At 41.2% G+C, this 24,195-nt stretch overlaps 5 protein-coding genes across 5 annotated transcripts; 4 read left to right on the top strand and 1 right to left on the bottom strand.

The window, feature by feature from the left end:
- Nucleotides 1–1,681: 1,681 nt before the first annotated feature.
- On the top strand, nucleotides 1,682–2,092 carry LOC308325939 (histone H3.2; the record flags this gene model as incomplete). The annotated part of the gene is made up of 1 exon (XM_080778721.1): nucleotides 1,682–2,092. One exon carries the CDS (start codon nucleotides 1,682–1,684, stop codon nucleotides 2,090–2,092), a length of 411 nt encoding a protein of 136 aa, XP_080634847.1.
- A 3,895-nt stretch (nucleotides 2,093–5,987) lies between these two features.
- On the top strand, nucleotides 5,988–6,620 carry LOC308325945 (histone H1-like; the record flags this gene model as incomplete). Its single annotated transcript, XM_080778727.1, has 1 exon — nucleotides 5,988–6,620. Exon 1 carries the CDS (start codon nucleotides 6,003–6,005, stop codon nucleotides 6,618–6,620), a length of 618 nt encoding a protein of 205 aa, XP_080634853.1. The 5' UTR covers nucleotides 5,988–6,002.
- Nucleotides 6,621–7,458: 838 nt separating this feature from the next.
- On the top strand, nucleotides 7,459–7,798 carry LOC308325454 (histone H4). Its single transcript, XM_080777945.1, has one exon. It carries the CDS (start codon nucleotides 7,467–7,469, stop codon nucleotides 7,776–7,778), a length of 312 nt encoding a protein of 103 aa, XP_080634071.1. The 5' UTR covers nucleotides 7,459–7,466; the 3' UTR covers nucleotides 7,779–7,798.
- A 1,414-nt stretch (nucleotides 7,799–9,212) lies between these two features.
- On the top strand, nucleotides 9,213–9,842 carry LOC308325073 (histone H2B 1/2-like). Its single transcript, XM_080777478.1, has one exon. It carries the CDS (start codon nucleotides 9,216–9,218, stop codon nucleotides 9,591–9,593), a length of 378 nt encoding a protein of 125 aa, XP_080633604.1. The 5' UTR covers nucleotides 9,213–9,215; the 3' UTR covers nucleotides 9,594–9,842.
- A 640-nt stretch (nucleotides 9,843–10,482) lies between these two features.
- LOC308324996 (histone H2A-like) lies at nucleotides 10,483–10,866 on the bottom strand (the record flags this gene model as incomplete). The annotated part of the gene is made up of 1 exon (XM_080777369.1): nucleotides 10,483–10,866. The coding sequence occupies one exon, from the start codon at nucleotides 10,864–10,866 to the stop codon at nucleotides 10,483–10,485; it is 384 nt and encodes a 127-aa protein (XP_080633495.1).
- Nucleotides 10,867–24,195: the final 13,329 nt, after the last annotated feature.

The following is a 24,195-nucleotide window of genomic DNA, read 5'->3' on the forward strand; positions in this document are numbered from 1 at the left end:
CAATGCATTTCAATACAAGTGTGTTTTTTTTTTTTTGTTTTTTTTTTTGTTTTTTTTTACAATGTCAATAGGTGCCATGGTGTCAGTTTCTTCCTTTTTGCGTCAAGAGTTCTTTGTCTCCTTAGCTCCGTTTGTATCTGTTTGAAGACCACCTCCCCCGAGATGGCCTCCTGGTGAATCACCATGGCACACCTGGTTGCCCACAGTTTGTTTACTACAGTGCAAACCACAGTCCAATAAAAATCTTGCTCTAGGGCAGACATCCTTTCCTCGAAAACTCCGTACATGACAGCATTATAATTTATCTTAATTTTAAAAGCAATTTGTGGCATTTTCCCCCATACCAAGCTGGCCCTTTGGCAGTCCACTAACAGGTGTTCAATTGTTTCATCCGCACCACAGTTTAAAATTGGGCATTTCACGGTTTTCACAAAGCAGCTCCATTTTACGACAGCTCTTACAGCTAGTCTCCTCACAGAGACCAGCCACATTACGTCTCTCTTTTTTTCAGAGATATTTTTACTACTATTATTTTTTATGCATATCTGCTTCTGAATATTGTTGAGGTATTTGTAGGGGAAAATGCCACCATATAAATCATCACATATTTTATCATATATACATTTACTATTCATCTCAGTCCAGTCAATATTTAAATGTGCAGAATTATATACCAAATCCCCATACATGATTTTAAAATAAGGAAAAGAGCTTCTTGCCCGGCCCTTCTTTTTGGTCCAACTCAGTGCCTCCCCTATCCACATAGCCCTCCTTTTAAAACCAGCTGCTACATTTTTACAAAACGAAATTTTTTAATTTAAGTCCCAAATCCACAGCCCCAAGGCCTCCATTATTTCTACTTTTATATAAGCCCGGCTCGCCAAATCCGCCAATTCTGAGCCTCGCTTGGCTTTAGTGGAACGGAATAAACCAGGCTGTAAAGATCAGGATTTAAAAAGCCTCGCTTTGGCCTATATCCTGGATTAGTTCATCCAAGATTCGTGAAATAGGCCCCTGGTCTTTTATTGCCGTTCATTATGACCTAGAATGGCATGCAGGAGCAGAGCCCTGTGATTAGAGTGAGGCAGCATTGATCTGTGAGCTGAACTCAGTCACAACAATGAACAAGCTGAGTTTCAGTTGTGCAAAGAGCTCTTCCCACGTCTAAAAAGAGTGTCCTCATTGTGTTTGTTTACATAATACGGACATCATGATTGACTGACAAGGACATTCATGTTTCATTGTTTTTAAAAGGATATTGTTATGTTTTGTGTTGCAGTTTTCACGTTGTCTTGGGGAAATAAACAACCTTGAGATATCAGTTGGAGCGTTTGTTATGAGCGGTTATATTATGTATTAAAACAAGATATGTCCCCATTATTTTTATTTTGTCACAAGTAGAAATGTTTATTTGCGCCGTGTCATACAAGATAGAGCAATGCATTTTATTTTTTTCCGTATGCAGTGGAAACTACTATTCCATATAATTAGCTATTAAAGTAGCAACGTTTGTAAGAGTTCCCCTCCAATCGGTGCCAGTGATGCATGGTACCTCCCCAAACAAGGAGGTTCCTGAGTATTGACTAATCAGAGGACGACGGCGTCTCCGAGGCGCTAATAAAAGGCAGCAGTTTGCTCTGTGAAAATTATTCTACTACTTAGAGCTTTGATAGAAGAAGCTATGGCAAGAACTAAGCAGACAGCTCGTAAGTCCACCGGCGGCAAAGCGCCCAGGAAGCAGCTCGCCACCAAGGCAGCTCGTAAGAGCGCGCCGGCCACCGGTGGAGTGAAGAAGCCTCACCGTTACCGTCCCGGTACAGTGGCTCTGAGGGAGATCCGTCGTTACCAGAAATCTACCGAGCTGCTGATCCGCAAGCTGCCCTTCCAGCGCCTGGTGAGGGAGATTGCCCAGGACTTCAAGACTGACCTGCGCTTCCAGAGCTCTGCCGTCATGGCTCTGCAGGAGTCGGCCGAGGCTTATCTGGTCGGTCTGTTTGAAGACACCAACTTGTGCGCCATCCACGCCAAGAGGGTAACCATCATGCCCAAAGACATCCAGCTGGCCCGTCGTATCCGCGGAGAACGTGCTTAAACTATATACTCATTTGTCACTGTCACACCAAAACGGCTCTTTTAAGAGCCACCCAATGTATTATTTAAAGAGATTTCCCCTTACAGTCTTGAGGCAGAAATGTAATTTAGGCAATACATTAGCATAGGTGACAATATTCTCAATATAATTAGTTAATGCATTAATTTATTATTCTACTCGTCTGTGCTTGGAAAGCCATTTTCATTCCTAGCCTTTATTACAAGTGATGATTTAAATTATTGATTTGAGATACAATATCTCGTTTTCTAGAGGGTCCACACAGTCATGTCAGTCAATACAAGGTAATTAACAAAAGGGGAAAAAACCGGCACAAAACAGGGTATTGCACTAGACAAGCATAGTAGCAAAAAGAAAGTTGTTCCGTCACTATAGGTCAGCATTAAGATACATTTAATTTGGTTTTCAGCATTGGATAACTTCATAAAGAGAAACATTTAGTTAATCTAATTGATTGTAAATTCATTTTGCCTACAATGAACAATCCTATTGGAACCTTATGTCCCATGGGGGACAACACGAGAAGTAAGTAAATAATATTAAGTCATATTAAGTAATGAATATATAGATAATAGATAAAATGGAGTGAGATGGTCATGGGCATGTAAGAGGTCGTAATATAAGAAGACACTGCGTTTTTGAACATATTAAAGGATGAAATGGTTCGAATATGTGTTGGTAAATTGTTCCAATCAGAGGGGGCTTTAAATATGAATGCTTGCCTAATGCATTGGAGACTGTTGGAACCAACTGCAAATTGGTAGTGGATGGTACTAGAAACTGTTTGAGATATTGTGGCTACTTGAAGTGTATACATTTAAAATTTAAACTGGGTCCAATGACGCTGTCTTCTTATAGTGAGAGAGGACAACTCAAGCTTATCATACATAGTACAATTGTAAAAGGACAACCTAGGATAAATCTGCAGAGGTTGTTGTAAACTATATTGAGACTATTCGAATTGGATTGCATGATCAAATATGGGTAAGATAAGTTGTAGAACTAGTCTTTTTCTGACAGAGAAGCAGTTTCTGTTTTAATTTTTTTATTGGTTTTTAATTTTTTTCACGTACAGTTACTTACTTTACAAACCTAAAAAACAAATCTAAAAGGACATACTTTGCCAAACTGACAGGCAGACAAAACATAATTATAAACAACAACAAAAAACAACAACATTAGGACAGGGGGGGTTCCTCCAGTGCATCTTCGCCATCATCCATACCATAGGAAGCAAAACAAAATGAAAAACAAGAAAAAAGATAAACAAACCAAGATAGCCACAATAATCATGTCTCGAGCCCATTCACATGTAGACATACAGTTTTTTTCTTCTTTTTCCTATCCTAGATCTGTCCAATCAATGGGGCATTGGGCCTTTAGAACAGTGGTTCCCAAAGTGGGGTCCGGGGACCCCCAGGGGTACCTGAGGGAGTTCCAGGGGGGACCCATCTATTTTGTTCATGTTCATAAAGTGCTAAAGTGTTTAAAGCAGTGGTTCCCAAACTTTTTCATGTCAAGGACCCCCAAATTGACACTACTTAGCCCGTGGACCCCCATTTGAAAAGATATGCCAGGGACCCCCATAAGAGAAGACGTACACATTTAGACGTCTACATTTAACCGTCTACATTTAGACGTATACATTTAGACGTCTACATTTAAACGTATACATTTAGACGTATACATTTAGACGTATACATTTAGACAGTGTCCCCCTGAGTGCCTCCCCAGTGTCCCCCTGAGTGCCTCCCCAGTGTGCCCCCCGAGTGCCTTCCCAGTGCCTCCCCAGTGCCTCCTCAGTGCCTGCCCAGTGTCCCCCCAGTGTCTCCAATAGCAATACAAGAGCAATAATACAAATTAATCTTAATGTATTAATCTTATTAATTAATGAATCAAATTAATTAATTAATCAAAATTGCGGCCTGTGCCCAGCACCATGCCAAAGCTTTTTCCTGCAGGAAACACTGCTTGTGGTTGTAAATATATTGTTATCCGTGTTGCGAGGATGAGGGGGTACCTGGAAAAATATCTACCCCAAAAGGGGTACCTGGTCCAAAAAAGTTTGGGAACACCTGCTTTAGAAGGATCCGAGAAGTTTCAGCAGGAAAATAGTCTAATAGTGGGGCCCACACCACCTGAAAGCAGTTTCTAGATTGATAAATTAGCTTTTCTTATAATGTGATCAATGTGACATTTAAATGAGATGAAAGGTGACAACAATGAAAGGTGTTTGACTGAATGTCTTATCACTAAGATAATGATGAGCTGAGTGATCTCCAGGCCTGTATGAGTACCTTCTGCTGAACCCAGGGACCTGATTAAGCTAAATTATACAGACCCTTGATTTGGCCATAGTGTGTGAGTTAATTTAAAAAATAACACCCATGTGAAGTGAGGGGCACTCATACATCATCGCACTCATACATCATCTCATTCTGGCTGGCCAATCACAATTTATGTCCTCGTCTTCAATGTTCGTGTTAACACAAACACTCAAAACTGCCCATTCGTTGTCAATGGCATTTCATGTTTGTATTGGGACAATGCCATAAAACTGGCCATTCGTTCATTCATGTTTGTCTGTGTGATCTTGTAGATTTGCTTGCTATTCTCTAATTTGAAGAAGTGGTTAAAGTGATGTTCGTGCTATTAATCAGCATTGCTAGGGGGAAAAAAATACATTCTGACCCAGAGAATCACAACCTTTCAGATTTACTCCTTTTATGTTGAACTGACACATGCAATAATGGAGAATGAAAACAGTTTGATCTGCACATCACTGCATTCATTTCATAATGTTAACTAGAGTCCAGCTGTGTGAGGCTCCATAAACATGCAAGCTTGTCGTCTCAAAGCCTCACCTAAATATGCACTCTCACCTCTGTCATGAATTCATCCATTACTACTATAATGTACTCACTGTTGAGAACGGGTTACTTATAAGTAGTTAATCATTGATCATGAAACTTAGCTGAATAAATATTGAAAGAAAGTGTGGGTGGCTCTGAAAAGAATACATATGAAGTAGTGTCCATAAAATACATTATAGTCTACATGTTGTCCATAAAATGTGACATTACAACAAATACTTTTGTATTAATACAAAGGTATAGTCTACTGTACACACCAGTTTAAGTAAAATAATTCATGCCAATATACAACATCATGTTCCAAAGTCACATTCCATTCGTCTGCTCACATCATCACATTATTGTTAGCGGTAATGCATGGAATATGTGAAAGTGTAGCCTATGTGTGCCATAACCATAACCAAATATATAATGTACCTGCAGTAGATTGAAGATGAAAACACATTTGACCAAGTGTTACAACCTCTGTCATTGGAATGTGGTATCAACTCCACCATGCTGTTGTCAACTGGAGTGTGTTTACTTGTCTCAGAAAACCTTCTGTTTATAGGAAAACGGAAGACAAAACAAAAGTATAGTTTATGTTATTGCGTCGCCATGAATGTCTGCTAAGACGAGTTTGAGTATCATTGTCAATTTATCATAGTTTAAATTGTTTTATAATACAAATGATAGGAAACACTTGTGTCGGACTGTGGAAGGGTGGTGTTTTTTATCATATAACTTAAAAACTAGAGTGCTGTTTTTATATCAGATGTATTAATGTAAAAAAGGAGCATGTGTGTTAACTGATCAGCTCTTTGTTGCATTAAATAATATACCCAGTAGATAGTTATATGATGTTTTAATTGAGGAGAAAACACAAAAGTGTCACATTAAGATACTACAGAAGAGCTGCTCTGTATGTTGAGTCTAGATGGTTCTCATGTGGTGTTTAAGTCCAGCCCCTTCAGAGCGTTCAGCATCACTCTGAGAGTTTACTTTCGAGAAGGAACAGCGATCTTCTATCCGAGAAAATAATGGCAGAAGTCGCTCCAGCACCAGCACCAGCTCCGGCCAAGGCAGCCAAGAAGAAGGCAGCAGCAGCTCCCCGACCCAAGAAGACCGGCCCCAGCGTCGCTGAGCTGGTCGTCGAGGCCGTGTCCGCCTCCAAGGAGCGGAGCGGTGTGTCTCTCGCTGCGGTCAAGAAGGCTCTGGCTGCCGGCGGTTACGATGTGGAGAAGAACAAGGTCCGCGTAAAGACCGCAGTCAAGAGCCTGGTCGCTAAAGGCACCCTGGTCCAGCTCAAAGGCACCGGCGCGTCTGGCTCCTTCAAGATTAACAAGGCAGAAGCGGTGAAGGTAAAGAAGCCTGCAGCTAAGAAAGCAGTCAAAGCAAAGAAGCCCGCTGCAGCCAAGAAACCCGCAGCGGCTAATAAATCACCCAAGAAGGCGGTAGCAAAGAAGCCCGTAGCCGCAAAGAAATCACCCAAGAAAGCCAAGAAACCTGCTCCCAAGAAAGTAGTAGCTAAAAGCCCGAAGAAGGCCGCCAAGAGCCCCAAAAAAGTGGCCAAGAAGCCCGCAGCAGCCAAGAAGGCTCCAGCCAAGAAGGTTGCCAAACCCAAGGCAGCAAAGAAGGCAGCGCCGAAAAAGAAGTAAACTGTCTGCTCCATATTTATACCCACAAAAGGCTCTTTTAAGAGCCAACCACATTGTTGTATAAGAGTATCCTATCCTCACTATAATTGTGATCATGTGAGCACCATGCAGTTTATGCCTGTGTATTAGAAAAATAGAAATCTATAAATTCTAATCCGGCATATTTCTCATACCTAATTGTGCTATACCATGAATCAGTTTGGTACAAATCAACATTGAATAGTGGACAATGACGTGACCAGATTTGACTGAGAGCCTGCCAAAATAGTTCCAAATCATAAAGGCCTACATTATCGATACTGCAGCATGGGAAGATAAGTCATGAAGTCAACATGGAATGTTATTTATATGCTTTCCAAGGGTTTTTACAAATGTTTACATAATACATTATTGTATCAGTCTCTTGCATGATAATACCGTGATATTATAATAATATCTCAAACTTATGTAGTGCTTTTCTGAGTTGAGTACCCAAATACACTTTACAGATGAGGGGCGAGAAGAAGCAACATGTAAAATCAACTTTATTAGGGAGAGGGAAAAACAATAATAATAATGCCAAGGAATAAAACCAATAAAAACAGGAAAGCAATATTGGAGTGGCAAAAATATTGACCAAAAATAACTGTAATTATATGATTATAGAGTTCAATAGCAATATTACTGTAAAAACAAATGGGTGATGTGAAGGGGGAGGAGTGTGTGTGTGGAGGGGCAGTGCACATTGGCAACGCCCACGTTTGCTCTCTCTGTGCCTGTCCTCCCTTACGTCCTCAGAACACACATAAAAAGGCAAGGCTCTGAGCTCTCAAATCATTCACTTCTTGAACTACTGCTAAAGCAACGATGTCTGGAAGAGGTAAGGGAGGAAAAGGTCTGGGAAAAGGAGGCGCCAAGCGCCATCGCAAGGTGCTTCGTGATAACATCCAGGGAATCACAAAGCCCGCTATCCGCCGTCTGGCTCGCCGTGGCGGAGTGAAGCGTATCTCCGGTCTGATCTACGAGGAGACCCGCGGTGTCCTCAAGGTGTTCCTGGAGAACGTCATCCGTGACGCCGTCACCTACACCGAGCACGCCAAGAGAAAGACCGTGACCGCCATGGATGTTGTCTATGCTCTGAAGAGACAGGGACGCACCCTGTACGGCTTCGGAGGTTAATAATGCTGACTTGATCTAATCTACCAACAACCCAAAGGCTCTTTTAAGAGCCACCCACTTTTTCTTTAAAGAGTTTTTCAGACACTTCTAAACTAAATTATTATTTTTATATATATATATATATTATTATTTCACTGACGTGTGCTTTATATTGTGTTTCTATATTGAATTGTGACAGTTGTGCATTATATTATAGATTTGGCATACCTGATATTGAGATGAAGCACTCGTCGTATGTCACTGAATGGCCCTGCGTTCAACCTGTTTCGAATGCACATAATGCAGGAGGCAGCAGCGCGACCCGTTAATAAAAACGAGTGCTTCCAAACTGCAACACCTATATAAAATCTAGAGTTGCAAATTGCGGCTATGCTAGAGCTGCCATCTTCTCTTATGGAGGTCCCAGGCATATATCTTTCAAATGGGGTCCGTGGGCTCATTAGTGTCAATTTGGGGGTCCTTGACATGGCACAATTTGGGAACCTGCTATAGAGGGTATGCACATGCATAAAGTCAATGGCAAATCGAGTGGCAAAGTGAGTTTAACATTGTTTAACGATTGTTTGACGATGTTTAATGCAACCAGAAAGGACTTTTCTGTTTGTCAAGGCCAGAAAGTAGTTCTTTGTCACTCAGTAGGCCTTCCTGCATAACTTTCGGGTTTGATGATGTCACGTGCATACCCTCTATTAGTATCTGTGCACGACACTGACCTGTTTGGTCAATGCACTACCAAAGTGTATAACCAATACAAATACAACATTCATCTTTAAAATCAAGTTAAAATAACATCTTATGTAAATCACACTGCAGTAACCCTGGGGAAATAATAATTCAAATGTAAAATGTGTTGAAAGTGATTTTTTGCTATGTTCTTCTTATTTTATGTTATGTTATATTTTGAGTTAGTGTTTGTAAACAATTGTAAGTATTGCCTTTGTTAAATGTTAAATGTTTGTCTGTGTCGGACCCCAGGAAGACTAGCTTTTGTCAAGGCAAAAGCTATGGCAAAAGCTAATGGGGATCCTTATAAACAATAAACAATTGGTTGAACAAACGGCCCTGTAAAGGACCGCTGTCCCTTTCCCTTCCATTTTAGATTCGATTTGTGTTCTTTTGTGAAATAACCACTTCTTAATGAACATCTAGAATAGATCATCAGATTATCAATGTGGAAAAACATAATAGCCTGGGCTAATACCCAAAATATCTGTACATTCTTAATTTACTCTAAATGTATATTAACCCCTCACCATGTTGCACGAGCGGGAAAACAGTATGCAGGAACAAAGACAAGACACCACCCTCTTTGTGGCAGGATCAGATCAGCCAATAATATATGGGAGTCGCACACTTAATTTGCATAGGCGTGCTATAAATACTGGTGCAACTCCGTTCACAGATCACTTCTTATCTTCGTTCCACTGAGAAAGAAACATGCCTGAAGTAGCGAAACCAGCGCCCAAGAAGGGCTCCAAGAAGGGCGCCGTGTCCAAGACCGCCACGAAGGGTGGCAAGAAGCGCAGAAAGGGAAGGAAGGAGAGCTACGCCATCTACATATACAAGGTCCTGAAGCAGGTCCACCCCGACACCGGTGTCTCTTCCAAGGCCATGGGCATCATGAACTCCTTCGTCAACGACATCTTCGAGCGCATCGCCGGTGAAGCCTCCAAACTGGCTAACTACAACAAGCGCCGCACCATCTCATCCAGGGAGATTCAGACCGCCGTCCGCCTGCTGCTCCCCGGTGAGCTGGCCAAGCACGCCGTGTCTGAAGGCACAAAGGCTGTGACCAAGTACACCAGCTCCAAGTAAACCGTTCCGTCTGCTCTAAACACAACGGTCCTTTTAAGGACCACCCATCTTGTCCAAGAAAGGGTTTATCCAAATACTATAAGCAAATGGCCTTTACAGACTGTGCTATTCCAGGTCAGTCATCTGACGCTGAATAACGATGCGAAGACTAGGCATGTAACTTCTTAATTAAGTACTGTGCATTTATTAAATGATTGCTGTAAATGGTGTTCAACATTATGAACATTAAAGAATCTTATCATTGCATAATGTATAGACTTAATTTAAATGTCTCTGTGGACCGGTGTCATAACGGCTGCTAGCATGATCTAAAACAATTTGTATAATTCAAATTTCTTCATAATATTGTTTAAATGGACAACTCGCAGCAGTGTACCGGTAGGGTAATTTCATATGTATTTACATATAATACTAGGGGAAGTAACTAGGACGTTAAATTGGAAATTACTCTCAAATGGAAACAGTGGGTGGCCCTTTGTTCAGTCGAAATAAAGCAGGTTTATTTCTTGGCGGTCTTCTTGGGCAGCAGAACAGCCTGGATGTTGGGCAGCAACATATATAATCTTATAAATTAAAGTATTACTAGATATCATGCAAGCATTACATAAACAGCATTTGGAGCATTAAACATTTAGTACCTCATGTAGAATAGAGCGGGAAGGGAAATGGGAAAATAATGCATTAACTACCACGAAGCAGTGTGGGTTTAATTTAACTAATTTTCCATTCAAACTGAAGAAATTAAGCAATAACCCGCTGTTATGATTGCAGACATGTGGACAGACTGGATAAAAGTGCGCATTCCGAATATTGGAAATGACTCTCATATAGAGACAGTGGGTGGCTCTTAAAAGAGCCTTTGTGGGGTTTGGTCAGTCGAAATGAAGGTTTATTTCTTAGCGGCTTTCTCGGTCTTCTTGGGCAGCAGAACAGCCTGGATGTTGGGCAGCACACCGCCCTGAGCGATGGTAACTCCACCCAGCAGTTTGTTGAGCTCCTCGTCGTTGCGGACGGCCAGCTGGAGGTGACGGGGGATGATACGACTCTTCTTGTTGTCGCGGGCAGCGTTTCCAGCCAACTCCAGGATCTCAGCGGTCAGATACTCGAGGACAGCCGCCAGATAGACCGGGGCGCCAGCACCGACTCTCTGGGCATAGTTGCCTTTACGCAGCAGCCTGTGGACACGACCCACGGGGAACTGGAGCCCGGCACGGGATGAGCGGGTCTTGGCCTTCTGCCTCACCTTTCCTCCGGTTTTTCCTCGACCACTCATTTTGTAGGTTTAGTTGTAGAGTAATAACAGCTCGAAGAAATGTGATGAAACACAGGCGTGCGAGATATTTTATATGTTCAGCTTAGTAAAGAATAGTGTGGGGCTGTGCGCCCCACCAATCATAGAGACGGATGAGAGCGCGGGCTGAGTGTGTATGAGTTTCCCACCAATCACTGCTAGTGGTGTGATCGGTTCCTCCCATTCTAAACTCTGACTCCTCCCAAAGAGGAAGGTTCCTGACCGCACATCTTCAACAACACTGAAAACTCTCAGAGCTACAAGTTAAGTTACACTTACACGTCAGTACAACTGCTTTACAGAGAGAGAAATGTCAAGAACCAAGCAGACCACACCTAAATAAGATTAAGATGCTTCAGTTGACTGACTGCCTAATCTGACTATCTTATTCTTGTAAGTAAGCATACTTGTATATTGTATTGTAATGTACATAATAATAGATAATATTGCATACATTGTATGCAACAACAAGTGCAAGACCCATTTTAGATCATCATAGGACAGGACCTGTGATGTCATGCCATACTTTTTATTTGTGTTTTTTTTCTATTAATTTGGTCATTAAAGGAACACTTCACCACTTTTCAACCTATCTTCATATAATAGGTCCTCACTAATAATCATGATGATGATCTGTGTCTCATAGGAGGACTGTGGGCAGTTCAGAAACCGTCCTCCAGTGACACCATCGGTGGGGAATACAAGCTAATAAAAACTGCAGGCTTTCTAGTCCTGAAAAGTTACAATGCGAAAATGGAAGCCATCGTTCTCACGAAAATCTAAACACTTTTGTAAAAAAAATCTTGTTTAAAAAAAAATCTGCCTAATGATGATGTCACTGGAAGACTTCCCACAGCCCTCCTATGAGAAGCCCTCCTATGATACACAGACTGAGTAGAAAAAAATCGTGCCATTTCATCATGATTATTAGTGAGGACCTATTATATGAAGATGCGTTGAAAAGTGGTGAAGTGGTCCTTTAAGGTCCACAGAATGAGAGGCCTGCTCTGCTGAAAACATCTCGGGGGGGGAAAAAAAGTTATGGACATTTTTTGTATACCACACCATAGAAAACCAATACCAACATTCCCCAAATTCCATCATGTTGCAGTGGCATGTGATTATTGTGACATGTCAAACTAGGGGTTTTTCATGATTCTGAATCCATTCCAAGCATTAGTTTTGCACAGAAAACACTCTTTGGGAGGAAAATGGACATAGCCATCATCACAAATGTGATGAGGTCAGCACATTTGGTGAATATGGCCTAATTTAGCCCAAGGAGTGTTTTTGTGCAAAATTAATGCTTGGAATGTATGCAGAATCATGAAAACCCCCTATAGTTTCATATGTCACATGCTACTTAAAGAATGATGAGATTTGGACTTTTTTGCCTTATATAGGATGTTAATGGTATGGTCACATATTTATGCTAATTACTCAATTTCCCCCGGGAGTTGAATTTCATTTCCCCCGGGAGTTGAATTTCAAACTTTTAAGTACATGTTATTAGACACCTTTAGAAACACATTGGTGAAGACATTTCTTCGTAACGATTTAGTTCCCAGATTGGTCAAATAAATGCCCTTACTAAAATCTGTTATTTGAAGAGAAATTATATCCTGCATACTGAATACACTAAACAAACCCCTGAATTTACTATGAGCTTTGTGTATATAAACTATAACTATGATACAACCATTTCTATCTAAGATGTAATCTCTCGCAGGTTATGTAGGGAGACTGAATTAATTATTTGAGCATTCACTTGGCAGCTACGGAACCTATATTGTTTACAGTCTAAGTATGGAACACAGCTAGACTTCACAGTAAAAGCTTGATGTTGATGTCCATGTCTACTTTCAGAGTTAAACTAACATCACATTGTGTGTGGACATTCTGTCTAATGTATGCAGTTATGGTGCCTTATACTACAAATAATAAAGAATCTTGAATTATAGCCTACTAGTTTATTTTTCAGATTCACAAATAACATGTGATGTCACTACTCTACCACTAGAGGTCACCAATATATATATATATATATATATATACTAGAATTTCGTGGCCGCTACGCGGCCACTCAATCCCAGAGTTACTTCGCCACGCACTATGGGAAGAAGGAAATAGTTATTTAATGAATCGCATGTTGGTGTGTGTGTGTGGGGGGGGGGGGGCCTTACAGGCGTGCATGTGCGTGTGTGTGCGTGCAGGCGTATGTATACATTAGGGCTGTCACGATTCGCCTAGTCCACGATTCAATTCAATTTTGGATTTGCAGCTCACGATTCGATGTTCGATTCGCTATCACGATTCGCCTAGTCCACGATTCAATTCAATGTTAGATTTGAAGCTCACGATTTGCTTCGATGTTTGATTACATTTTTTCAATCTATTTTTTTAAAACCTTCTTTTTCAGCATTGAGGGCTATATTCATTATAATTTAGGCCAATATCTTGGTTTGTAAAGAAAAACACTTGTTTCCCAATAAGTCACATTTTTTTTCTATAAATAACAAATCAGAATGAGAATAAGAAAAGGTTTAACAACTTTGGGTTTTATGCCCTAACATTTTTTAAATGTTTCTTTAAGATGAGATGACTTGTAACATTCTTGTTAAGCTCTAAGTAAGTAAATGAAAGAAAAAAGAAGAAAAGACAAATAGTATATAGACCCATCTGTTGTTAGTTCAAGTATTAAATACTAATTTAAGTGTGTAATTTCACTTATACACTACCTGGTTATAAATAGCTGCAGTAGGCTACACCATTTTATGCAGTATTTTATACTATTTCTATTTAGTGTACATTTAGTGGATGTGGCTTACATCCGGTCTAAAGCCCACCCACTGTATGCGCTGATTTCCATACACAATCCGTATCCTCCCCTCACCGGATGTTGAATTAACAGTACTAACGGCCATATATTTGACGATCTTTTACACAAAACGATTTTAACGGGCAACGTTTCACATGTATTATTAGTTTTATACATTTTAGGAGTGAAAACATGTGTGACCTGCATGGCATTTTGTAACGTGGTTCTGCTGTTCTGCAACTCTCATTAAATATTGAAAGCCAGCGTTTGCCACCACTGATAGTGGTCGCATGTCTGCAGCTATGCAGACCGCAACTCCGTGCGTTAATTGTTTTGCACGGGGCGAATTAGCTGAGAGCTTTTCTCTATAAGAATATAGTTGGCTGTGTTGTTGTCTTTGTACCATCGTCGTTGGACAGATCGATTTCTTTGTGATGTCTGCTAAGATGCTGGCCCATATTTGACGTGTTGCCTTTGGGATACGGCAGTCGTTTTCTTTTCCACACTTATTTCCGTGTATCATCGTCGTCGCTGTCTACAACAGCACTGGCCATGGTGAAACGCAACAGCCGTCTCGTTCTCTCACTTGTCAACTCCTCTCTGTGTGTGTGTGTGTGTGTGTGTGTGTGTGTGACTGAGTGTGTGTGTGTGTGTGGCACTGCTCCGATACAGTTGGATTTTCGTCTCTTTTTTTTCTCCATGCATTCGCATGGGCGGAATGGCCCGGCCGCTCGCGGAAGTAAATTGGCTGTGTGGCGAAAATAGGCAAAGTGATCGGTGTAAGGGTGATATTTTGGCCCAATCCGATTATTGACAAAGAACAATGTTGATGTAACTAAGGGAATCGTCGAGTCATTTTTTTTGTAAATAAAGAGATTTAGATGGAATAAGCGAAATAGCGATCGTATAATCTCTCCTGTTCCTTCTGTCTCTCATCAATGTCCTGCGCGAGATCAGATTGTGTGCTGCGCGAGATGACATTGTCAAGCTAGTGTGGGGGCGGGGCTGGTAAGAGAGGGCAGTGTTGCCAGGTTTGCGAATTGTAAGCGAGTTGCAGTGTATGCAAGTAGCGTGGTTAAATTCCTTGTGTTGTGGCAACAGCGTAGGGCGCAGCAAATACGACATTGAGGGGTAGAAACCATCCCGGGCGCGTGGTTCATGTAACATGTGTGTCACTGTGAAAGACTGGCCCCATTAAGTGAACGTAGTTGGCGTAGTAGACGCCAACATGACGATTTTGGTAGACGCCAACATGACGATTGTGACGTAGGCTGTTGACGTTGAGCAATAACAGCGTGTTTCATAAAAGTAATATTTCCAGAGTAAATGAGACACTTGAACGGCGAAAAAATAGCCTATGTCAGTGCGGGGAGCGTGCCGAATTTATTGTGCATATAGAGATGTGTGGTGAAAGTGTGGTTCGGTCGGAGATAGAGCACAAAGAATGAGCATGGGTACGACTTTTCACTTGTATAAATAGATAACAGAAAGTGTTTTTTATTTCTCATAAATACGCAAACATGGTGAAACAACTACAGTCACAGAGAGCAGTGCCAAGGTAGCTGCTGCCTGCTAACGATGCAAACAACAGCCTTGCCTGTCGTGTGTGTGTGTGTGTGTGTGTGTGTGTGTGTGTGTGTGTGGGGGGGGGATAGCACTAATTTTCGACATTTTACTGTGTCATAAATATTTACATCTGTAGCTTATATTGTGATTACATTTGACCGTACATTTGACTCTTGTGTTATATTCTTGTGAAATATTCAGTAAAGTATTGTGGTGAAATATTCACCCCAAGTTGATAAGATATGCAGAGAATATAATACCAAGAACCCCCAGTTTGAAATGCATTAGGCCACAGACCCCCATTTGATACCATTTGCTCTCTGGGAAAATCAGGGTCCATTTGGTTCCATTTGTATGCTCTTGGAGTATGATGACTGCTAACAGTATTATCATAAAATATGTCTCAGTTTGAAGATTCAAAAAAACATATTTCATATGTGTGAGCTTGTAAAGTAGAACGTTCAACCTAGAGACAGTGTTGCCAAGTCTGATCATTATAAGCTACTTTGGACTTGTTTATCTATTGGTAGTCCTTGACATGGAAATGTTTGAGTTCCACTGCTCTGAAACAACATTAGACAACAAAGTTTGACAGTCAACACTATAATTGATTATTTTAAGACTAATTTCCGGACCATTTCTGATTTACCTACTTTGAACTGGCCTATTAACATTTTTATAGACCTGGTTGCTTGTTTCACTCTCACATCCACGATATGTGGCAACCCTGGTTTGTTTTGGTTTGCGTGTGGATGTGTTTTTGTGTTGCTTTAGCATCTTTATCACAGTAGCTATCAGAGGTTGCAGCAGCTGCTGCTGTCATGAAAACGCAAGTTTCTGTCCCAGAAGCTCACGTTAGGTCTGCGCACACTGTATGTTGCTATGGCAACCTGTCATCAAATGCTGCTAACGTTGTGGTCAGCACTGTTAGCATGTGTGCTATCAGGCAAAAGCTGAGATAGATATAAAACTACTGGCCAAAATGTCATACAAAACACAACAACTAAAATCGGAATGTAATTGTGACCTACAGACCATCATGATTTGCTTGCTGGACCTATAATTAATTTATTTGCATTAAATACTCGCCCATATAAATAAAAAGCAATAGCCTGCATGTGTGTGTGTGTGTGTGTGTGTGTGTGCGCGTGTGCGCAAGACAGACGTGCGTGTGTGTGCAGGCTGAGAGCTGGTGACTGTGATTGACGTGTGAGCTGGATAAATCAGTGAGAGTTGGAAAAAGCGCCCGCAGAGCCAACTCGCAGGCAGTGCCTCAGGCCAGATGCCCGAGAATCGGTACAGGAATCTCTGGGTCACCAGTTTTGGTGTGACACACACGGCTTCCACATTTAGCTTCATACTGGGTGAAAGTGGCGTTCCAAAAATTATTTTTCCCCTCGGAATTCTTATTCACAATGAGATGGAGTTGAGGTGTTTGTGTTTGCTTGCTGGAGCTATAATTAATGTATTTGCATTAAATGTCCACTCGCGCATCGAAGTAAAAAGCAAGATGGCTGCCGATTGCGAGCGGAGAGACGGTGAGAGTAGTGACGTGTGAGCCGGGGGCGGGCCTCTGACAACAGCATGAACACAGGGCAGTGTTGCCAGGTTTGCGAATTGTAAGCGAGTTGTAGTGTGTGCAAGTAGCCTGGTTAAAAGGCCTTGTTTCTGCCCGTGTTGGGGCAACAGAACATGTCGACCAGTTTCTGTCAACCGCTTTTGGTCAGGTGACCAACTCCACAAATGTTAAATTAGATATATATATATATAGCCCCTGCCCCTCCAACACTCTCTGAATGGCCCTGGGGTCATATATATATATATATATATATATATATATATATATATATATATATATATATATATATATAATATAGCCCTTGATGCTCTCATGTGATTGTTGGTTTATCAGTTTGCTCTGCCTTGTGTATTCATTATTCCTTGCCTTGTACCTGATTTCTACTTTTGTCAAGTAATGACTTTAAGTTTATTCCTTGTTTATTTCCATTTACGATTTATGATTTACGATTTACGATTTTTCCATTTACGATTTACCATGCTGATGGTGGTATTTTAACCCTCTTTTAATGAAAACCTTATCGTAGGAAAAAGAAAACCTTTACAGATCTTAACAATAGACATGGTGAAAAATGTCCGATTGTTGGTGAAGACATGCAGGGATCAGCTACCCCTTGCAGGGCCCCCGGGACCCCCAGGGACCCCCAGGGCCATGCAGAGATTGAAGACATGCAAGGATCAGCTACCCCATGCAGGGCCCCAGGGACCCCAGGGGCGTGCAGAGAGTGTTAGAGGTGAAGACATGCAGGGCCCCAGGGACCCCCAGGGACCCCAGGGGTGTGCAGAGAGTGTTAGAGGTGAAGACATGCAGGGCCCCAGGGACCCCCAGGGACCCCAGGGGCGTGCAGAGAGTGTTAGAGGTGAAGACATGCAGGGCCCCAGGGGCCCCCAGGGCCGTGCAGAGATTGAAGACATGCAAGGATCAGCTACCCCATGCAGGGGACCCCAGGGCCATTCAGAGAGTGTTGGAGGGGCAGGGGCTGAAGTCCCGTTAAGAGGGCACTTTTGGACAAAAAAAGGGCAAATAGCAGATCTGCTATTTGCAAAGCTCTGGAAATATAAAAAATCTAAATAATTATTACCCGCTAATAGAGATGATATAAATGAACGTATATAACATTAAATATGACCATGATTTAGTTTGTCCTCGCCCCTAAAACACCAGATGTTGAAACTATTGGACGCCCTTTGCTCCAGTTCTCTGACACATGTCTGGCCAGCCAGACCTCCTACAGGCTGGAAAATAAATAGTTTCCACTTCTTCTGCCTCTTAGTGTTTATTTATGCTCTTATACCTACCATGCAGGCACATGCACAAATAGACATCAAAGGGGGGCTTCAGCCCCTGCCCTTTGACCCCGTCTGTAAAACGACTGTCCTCGCCAGACCAACGAATGCAGCGTTTTTACTACATGGTGGAAGAAATGCAAAATGCCTTCCTCTCCTTTCCAAGGGGGGCAGTCAGACAGATATTGAGTGAAGCCACTGAGGAAATCGGGATTTCCTGAAAGTTCATATAATGGCCTGTTGTGGCACTGTCATTGGACCCAGAAAAACCCATAGCCCCATAGAAGTCCATGTATTTGGGCCCAACTTCACCTAGACTATTACCTTGAATACTTTCTGCTTCCAGTCACTAGTTTAAAGTCTCATTTCTAATGTCATAATATTCTTTTTGGAAAATGATGGACCCATTTATTTAAAAAAGAATGACCATAAAGCCGCGTATGTTCTGAGGGGCGTGGCTACCGTTACAGTCTATGATCGGGATTCCCCTCCCACTCGAGTCAAAATAAAAACCAACGGAGAAGAAGGGGGGAAGTCCCGCCTCGTTGTCTGGGCCAGCCAATGGCCAGCTGGGCCAAAACGGATCTAGAAAGATGGCGACTTACAATACAAGGACTGACAGGCTTCATTTTACGTTCATGTTAGACCCGGAGAACGCTTTGTCCATATTTTTTACAGTCTATGTTTCCATGCCATGACGGAAGGAAGCATTGTTTATTGTTTATAAGGATCTCCATTAGCTTTTGCCTTGACAAAAGCTAGTCTTCCTGGGGTCCGACACAGACAAACATTTAACATTTAACAAAGGCAATACTTACAATTGTTTACAAACACTAACTCAAAATAAAACATAGTAAAATAAAATATATAAAATAAGAAATAAAAAACATTGGATAATTAAAAAATAAAATAAAAACATAACAAAAAATTGGAACAACAAACATGTTTTGTTTGTTGTTTGAGAACCACTGATATAGAAACAGGTTTTTCAGAAAACTGTCAAGATTTAGAAGACATTTTGTAGAATCTGGTCTCAGGTCTAAATGGGCTCGGTTCTGATCGGTTCTACTGTGCACGGTCCATCTGTTCTGGGGTCAACAAGACCAGCTTCTAATTCTGTCCTGAATGAATCCCTGAATGGTTCCTGAAGGCTTCTAATGCAGAGCAGATGTTGAATTCTGAGGGAACGCCCGTCCAAAAAGACACCACGTGACCACTAACTGATTGTCTCAAGCTCACACATGCATGCGCGGCCAAAAACAGCTCGTTGCGGGCGTCTCTTCCACGTTTTTTAGCAAGGAAGCTTTGAGAAGGAAAGGAAATTGGTCACGTGACTGCAGGGCTGCGCCATTACACTTTCATGGGAGCCGCTTGTATAATAACTATATGGAGCCGCCCAAAACTCACACTGGAAGGAAGTTCAATGAAAAGTTGAATACATGTCCGTGAATGGAGCCAGCCGGCTAGACCAGCTCATAATAAACATTATTTAATTCTGCCAGACAGGACGACACGGTGGGACGTCTTGCGATAGCCTACTTGGTACGTTCAGAAAGGTGCTTTGTATACTCTTTAGATACCACACCTCTATAAAAGTACACAGTGTACACATCGAAAAGCAACACAGCAGACAATAATGTTACATGTCTTCTGTTATTTTCCAGAAGCGATTACTTTGAAAAAAAGGTCTCAGTCATTCATAAATAGTGTTTGTTTATGAGCTGGTCACTGAGCTCTCATTGACTCCAGTGTATTTTAAATATAAATAGAGCTGAGCTCTCATTGACTCCAGTGTATTTTATATATACATAGAGCTGGTCACTGAGCTCTCATTGACTCCAGTGTATTTTATATATACATAGAGCTGGTCACTGAGCTCTCATTGACTCCAGTGTATTTTATATACATAGAGCTGGTCATAGAGCTCTCATTGACTCCAGTGTATTTTATATATAAATAGAGCTGGTCATAGAGCTCTCATTGACTCCAGTGTATTTTATATATACATAGAGCTGGTCATAGAGCTCTCATTGACTCCAGTGTATTTTATATATAAATAGAGCTGAGCTCTCATTGACTTCAGTGTATTTTATATATAAATAGAGCTGGTCACTGAGCTCTCATTGACTCCAGTGTATTTTATATATAGCTGGTCACTGAGCTCTCATTGACTCCAGTGTATTTTATATATAAATAGAGCTGGTCACTGAGCTCTCATTGACTCCAGTGTATTTTATATATAGAGCTGGTCACTGAGCTCTCATTGACTCCAGTGTATTTTATATATAAATAGAGCTGAGCTCTCATTGACTCCAGTGTATTTTATATATAAATAGAGCTGGTCACTGAGCTAGTTTAATTACATTTAATTTACATTTAATAGTTGAATTACATTTCGTAAAAATGTTTCCTTTATGTTTTGAGAGGACTTAATATCATCGTGGGAGGGAAAAAATGGCCAGGTTTTTGCCGCTAAAAAACGCAAAAACTAAGGGTATTTAAATAATATAGTAGGCTATGTCATTATAATTACAATTTAATTAATTCGTTTATTGTAGGGTTTTTTTTGCATTTTGCTTTGTTTTCATTTATATTTAATTTTGTCCTCTTTTTTTTGGTCTTAATAAAAAGCAATTTGTCAATAAATAAATAGTTATATTTATGTATACTAGGCTATGTATTGTACCACTTATCGATCAACTCTTCATTTTTCTTATACCTCTGTAGTACCTGCCTGTGGCCAGACGGGGGCAGCAGAACATTAAGTACATATCAGTGAAAGGCCTTTACTCAGTGGTCTGTGGTTCCCAAACTTTGTCACGTCATAAGGACCCCCAAATTCACACTGATTAGCCCCAGGGACCCCCATTAGAAGAGATATGTCAGGGACCCCCATTAGAAGAGATATGTCAGGGACCCCCATTAGAAGAGATATGTCAGGGACCCCCATTACAATTTACAATTTACAATTTAGGCATTTAGCAGACGCTCTTAATCCAGAGCGACTTACATTAAGCAAGAACAAAAGCATGGGAATACATCACATAAAGAAATTTATCATGAAACATGCGTAGCTAAGAAAGTAACAGTGGAATATCTATAATGAAACTATACATATAAGCTATACATCTATACTACTATGCTACACATATGTACTATGACGTGCTATGACTACTAGAATTGCTATCTAAGGGGGTGGGGTAAGTGCTATGGGCCATGATGGAGTCTGAAAAGGTGGGTTTTCAGACTACGGCGGAAGATTGGGAGTGATGCTGCAGTTCTGACTGCAATGGGAAGTGCATTCCACAGTTTTGGAGCCAGAAGGGAGAAGAGTTTGGGACGTGTGGAGCGTTGTCCCGGCGTTTTTAGTGAGGGTACTTCCAGCTTCCCTGCGTTGGCTGATCTGAGTGAGCGGGAGGGTTTGTAGGGTTCGATCATACTTGCAAGATATGGGGGAGCCATACCTTTGGTTGCTTTGAATGCCAGCATCAGGGTTTTGTATTCTGTGCGGGCAGCGACCGGGAGCCAGTGGAGGGAGCCAGAAGAGATATGCCAGTCAGGGACCCCCATTAGAAGAGATATGCCAGTCAGGGACCCCCATTAGAAGAGATATGCCAGTCAGGGACCCCCATTAGAAGAGATATGCCAGTCAGGGACCCCCATTAGAAGAGATATGTCAGGGACCCCCATTAGAAGAGATATGTCAGGGACCCCCATTAGAAGAGATATGTCAGGGACCCCCATTAGAAGAGATATGCCAGTCAGGGACCCCCATTAGAAGAGATATGTCAGGGACCCCCATTAGAAGAGATATGTCAGGGACCCCCATTAGAAGAGATATGCCAGGGACCCCCATTAGAAGACATATGTCAGGGACCCCCATTAGAAGAGATATGCCAGGGACCCCCATTAGAAGAGATATGCCAGGGACCCCCATTAGAAGACATATGTCAGGGACCCCCATTAGAAGAGATATGTCAGGGATCCCCATTAGAAGAGATATGCCAGGGACCCCCATTAGAAGACATATGTCAGGGACCCCCATTAGAAGAGATATGCCAGGGACCCCCATTAGAAGACATATGTCAGGGACCCCCATTAGAAGACATATGTCAGGGACCCCCATTAGAAGAGATATGTCAGGGACCCCCATCAGAAGAGATATGCCAGGGACCCCCATTAGAAGAGATATGCCAGTCAGGGACCCCCATTAGAAGAGATATGTCAGGGACCCCCATCAGAAGACATATGTCAGGGACCCCCATTAGAAGAGATATGTCAGGGACCCCCATTAGAAGAGATATGTCAGGGACCCCCATTAGAAGAGATATGCCAGGGACCCCCATTAGAAGAGATATGCCAGGGACCCCCATTAGAAGAGATATGTCAGGGACCCCCATTAGAAGAGATATGCCAGGGACCCCCATTAGAAGATATATGCCAGGGACCCCCATCAGAAGACATATGTCAGGGACCCCCATTAGAAGAGATATGTCAGGGACCCCCATTAGAGATTTATTTTAAGACTCTAGTGGTGATTTTCAACCGGTTTAAATATAAATAGAGCTGATATGTCATAAGATTTTAGTCGACTAAATCTACAGTTGATTTAATCGACTAAAATGTATTTTGGCGGGTCTTGATGCCGTCGTAATGACTGTTTTTACACTTGCTGACGCGTTGTGAGCTTGTAGATCGGCTATTTTCAGCATGCAACCAAGTGTAAAATGACTTATAGTGGATCTCTTGTCCACTATAGTCCCTTCCTAACATTTTAGTCTAGTTTTTATTTGTCGACAGAATTTACAGTATATTTAGTCTTAGTTTTAGTCATCGTAGCATAGTTTTCATTTAGTTTCCATTTGTTTTTGTCAGTGAAAATAGGTAGTCGACTTTTGTTACTTGCGCAAGCAGAGCGCGCAAGTAATAATTTCGCCCGGTCTCTTCATCGTAACAGCCGTCGCGCCATTCGATGTGTATGCAAAAAGAAACAGCAAATCTGTGCCTGGTTTGCTGGGACCAGACTACACAAATTACCATATGTCTTACGTCATCATTTAGAGTCTTACGTATACTATATACATAATCAGTAAAAACAAAATAGCAAATTGTGCCTGATCTGCTGGGACCAGAGTACGTGGTGTGTATATGAATGACTAGCTCTCAATGATGACGTAAGAAATATGGTCATTTGTGTAATCTGGTCCCAGCAAACCAGGCACAGATTTGCTGTTTTTCTTGCATACGCATCAAATGGCACGACGGCTGTCACGTTTTGGTGCAAAGTAACCACAGTATACCGCTAATCAACTTACAACTACATACTCTATATAGTATATGTATATGTATACGTATGTCTTACGTCATTATTTAGAGCTATAGTCATACGTATACTATATCTGAACATCAGAGGTTATCTAACACATTTACAAGATATAAACTCAGATTCCCTACTCGAAATGTTGGATCTAATAGCTTTTACTGAAACACACTTAAAGAAAAATAATAACATTACTTTTAAAAACAATGAACACCAATTACAATACAATCAGGAATGACAGAGAATATGATATAGGTGGGGGAGTTATGTTTGCTATAAAAGAAGATATTGCCATTGAAATAATTCAAAATAAAATCCGGATATTAGAAAGAGTAGAACACGTATGTATACATGTAAAAGATAAAGATCTATATATCAATCTTATGTACAGATCACCTAAAACAGACCTTTCGAAATTAAACACATTTCTCGAAAACATGGTAAAGTATCTATCATCTCCGACTTCTGCAATTATGATAATAGGATATTTCAATGAAGACCATTATACTGAAAAAGATAGAACTATAAAGACCTTCATGTCAAGATTAGGCTTTAAACAATTAAATACAAATCCAACTACAGATTTCAGAAGTATTTTAGATCATGTATATTTGAACAAATTTGAAAGTATTATTACAAAAATTGAAGTTAGAGACACATATTACTCTGATCATGATTTTGTATTAATATCACTATAGTCCAAGATGAAATACATTTAAAACAATTGACAATTTACAATAAG

Source organism: Protomyctophum bolini, assembly GCF_963924005.1.
Source record: "Protomyctophum bolini genome assembly, chromosome: 12".
Classification (NCBI taxonomy): domain Eukaryota; kingdom Metazoa; phylum Chordata; class Actinopteri; order Myctophiformes; family Myctophidae; genus Protomyctophum; species Protomyctophum bolini.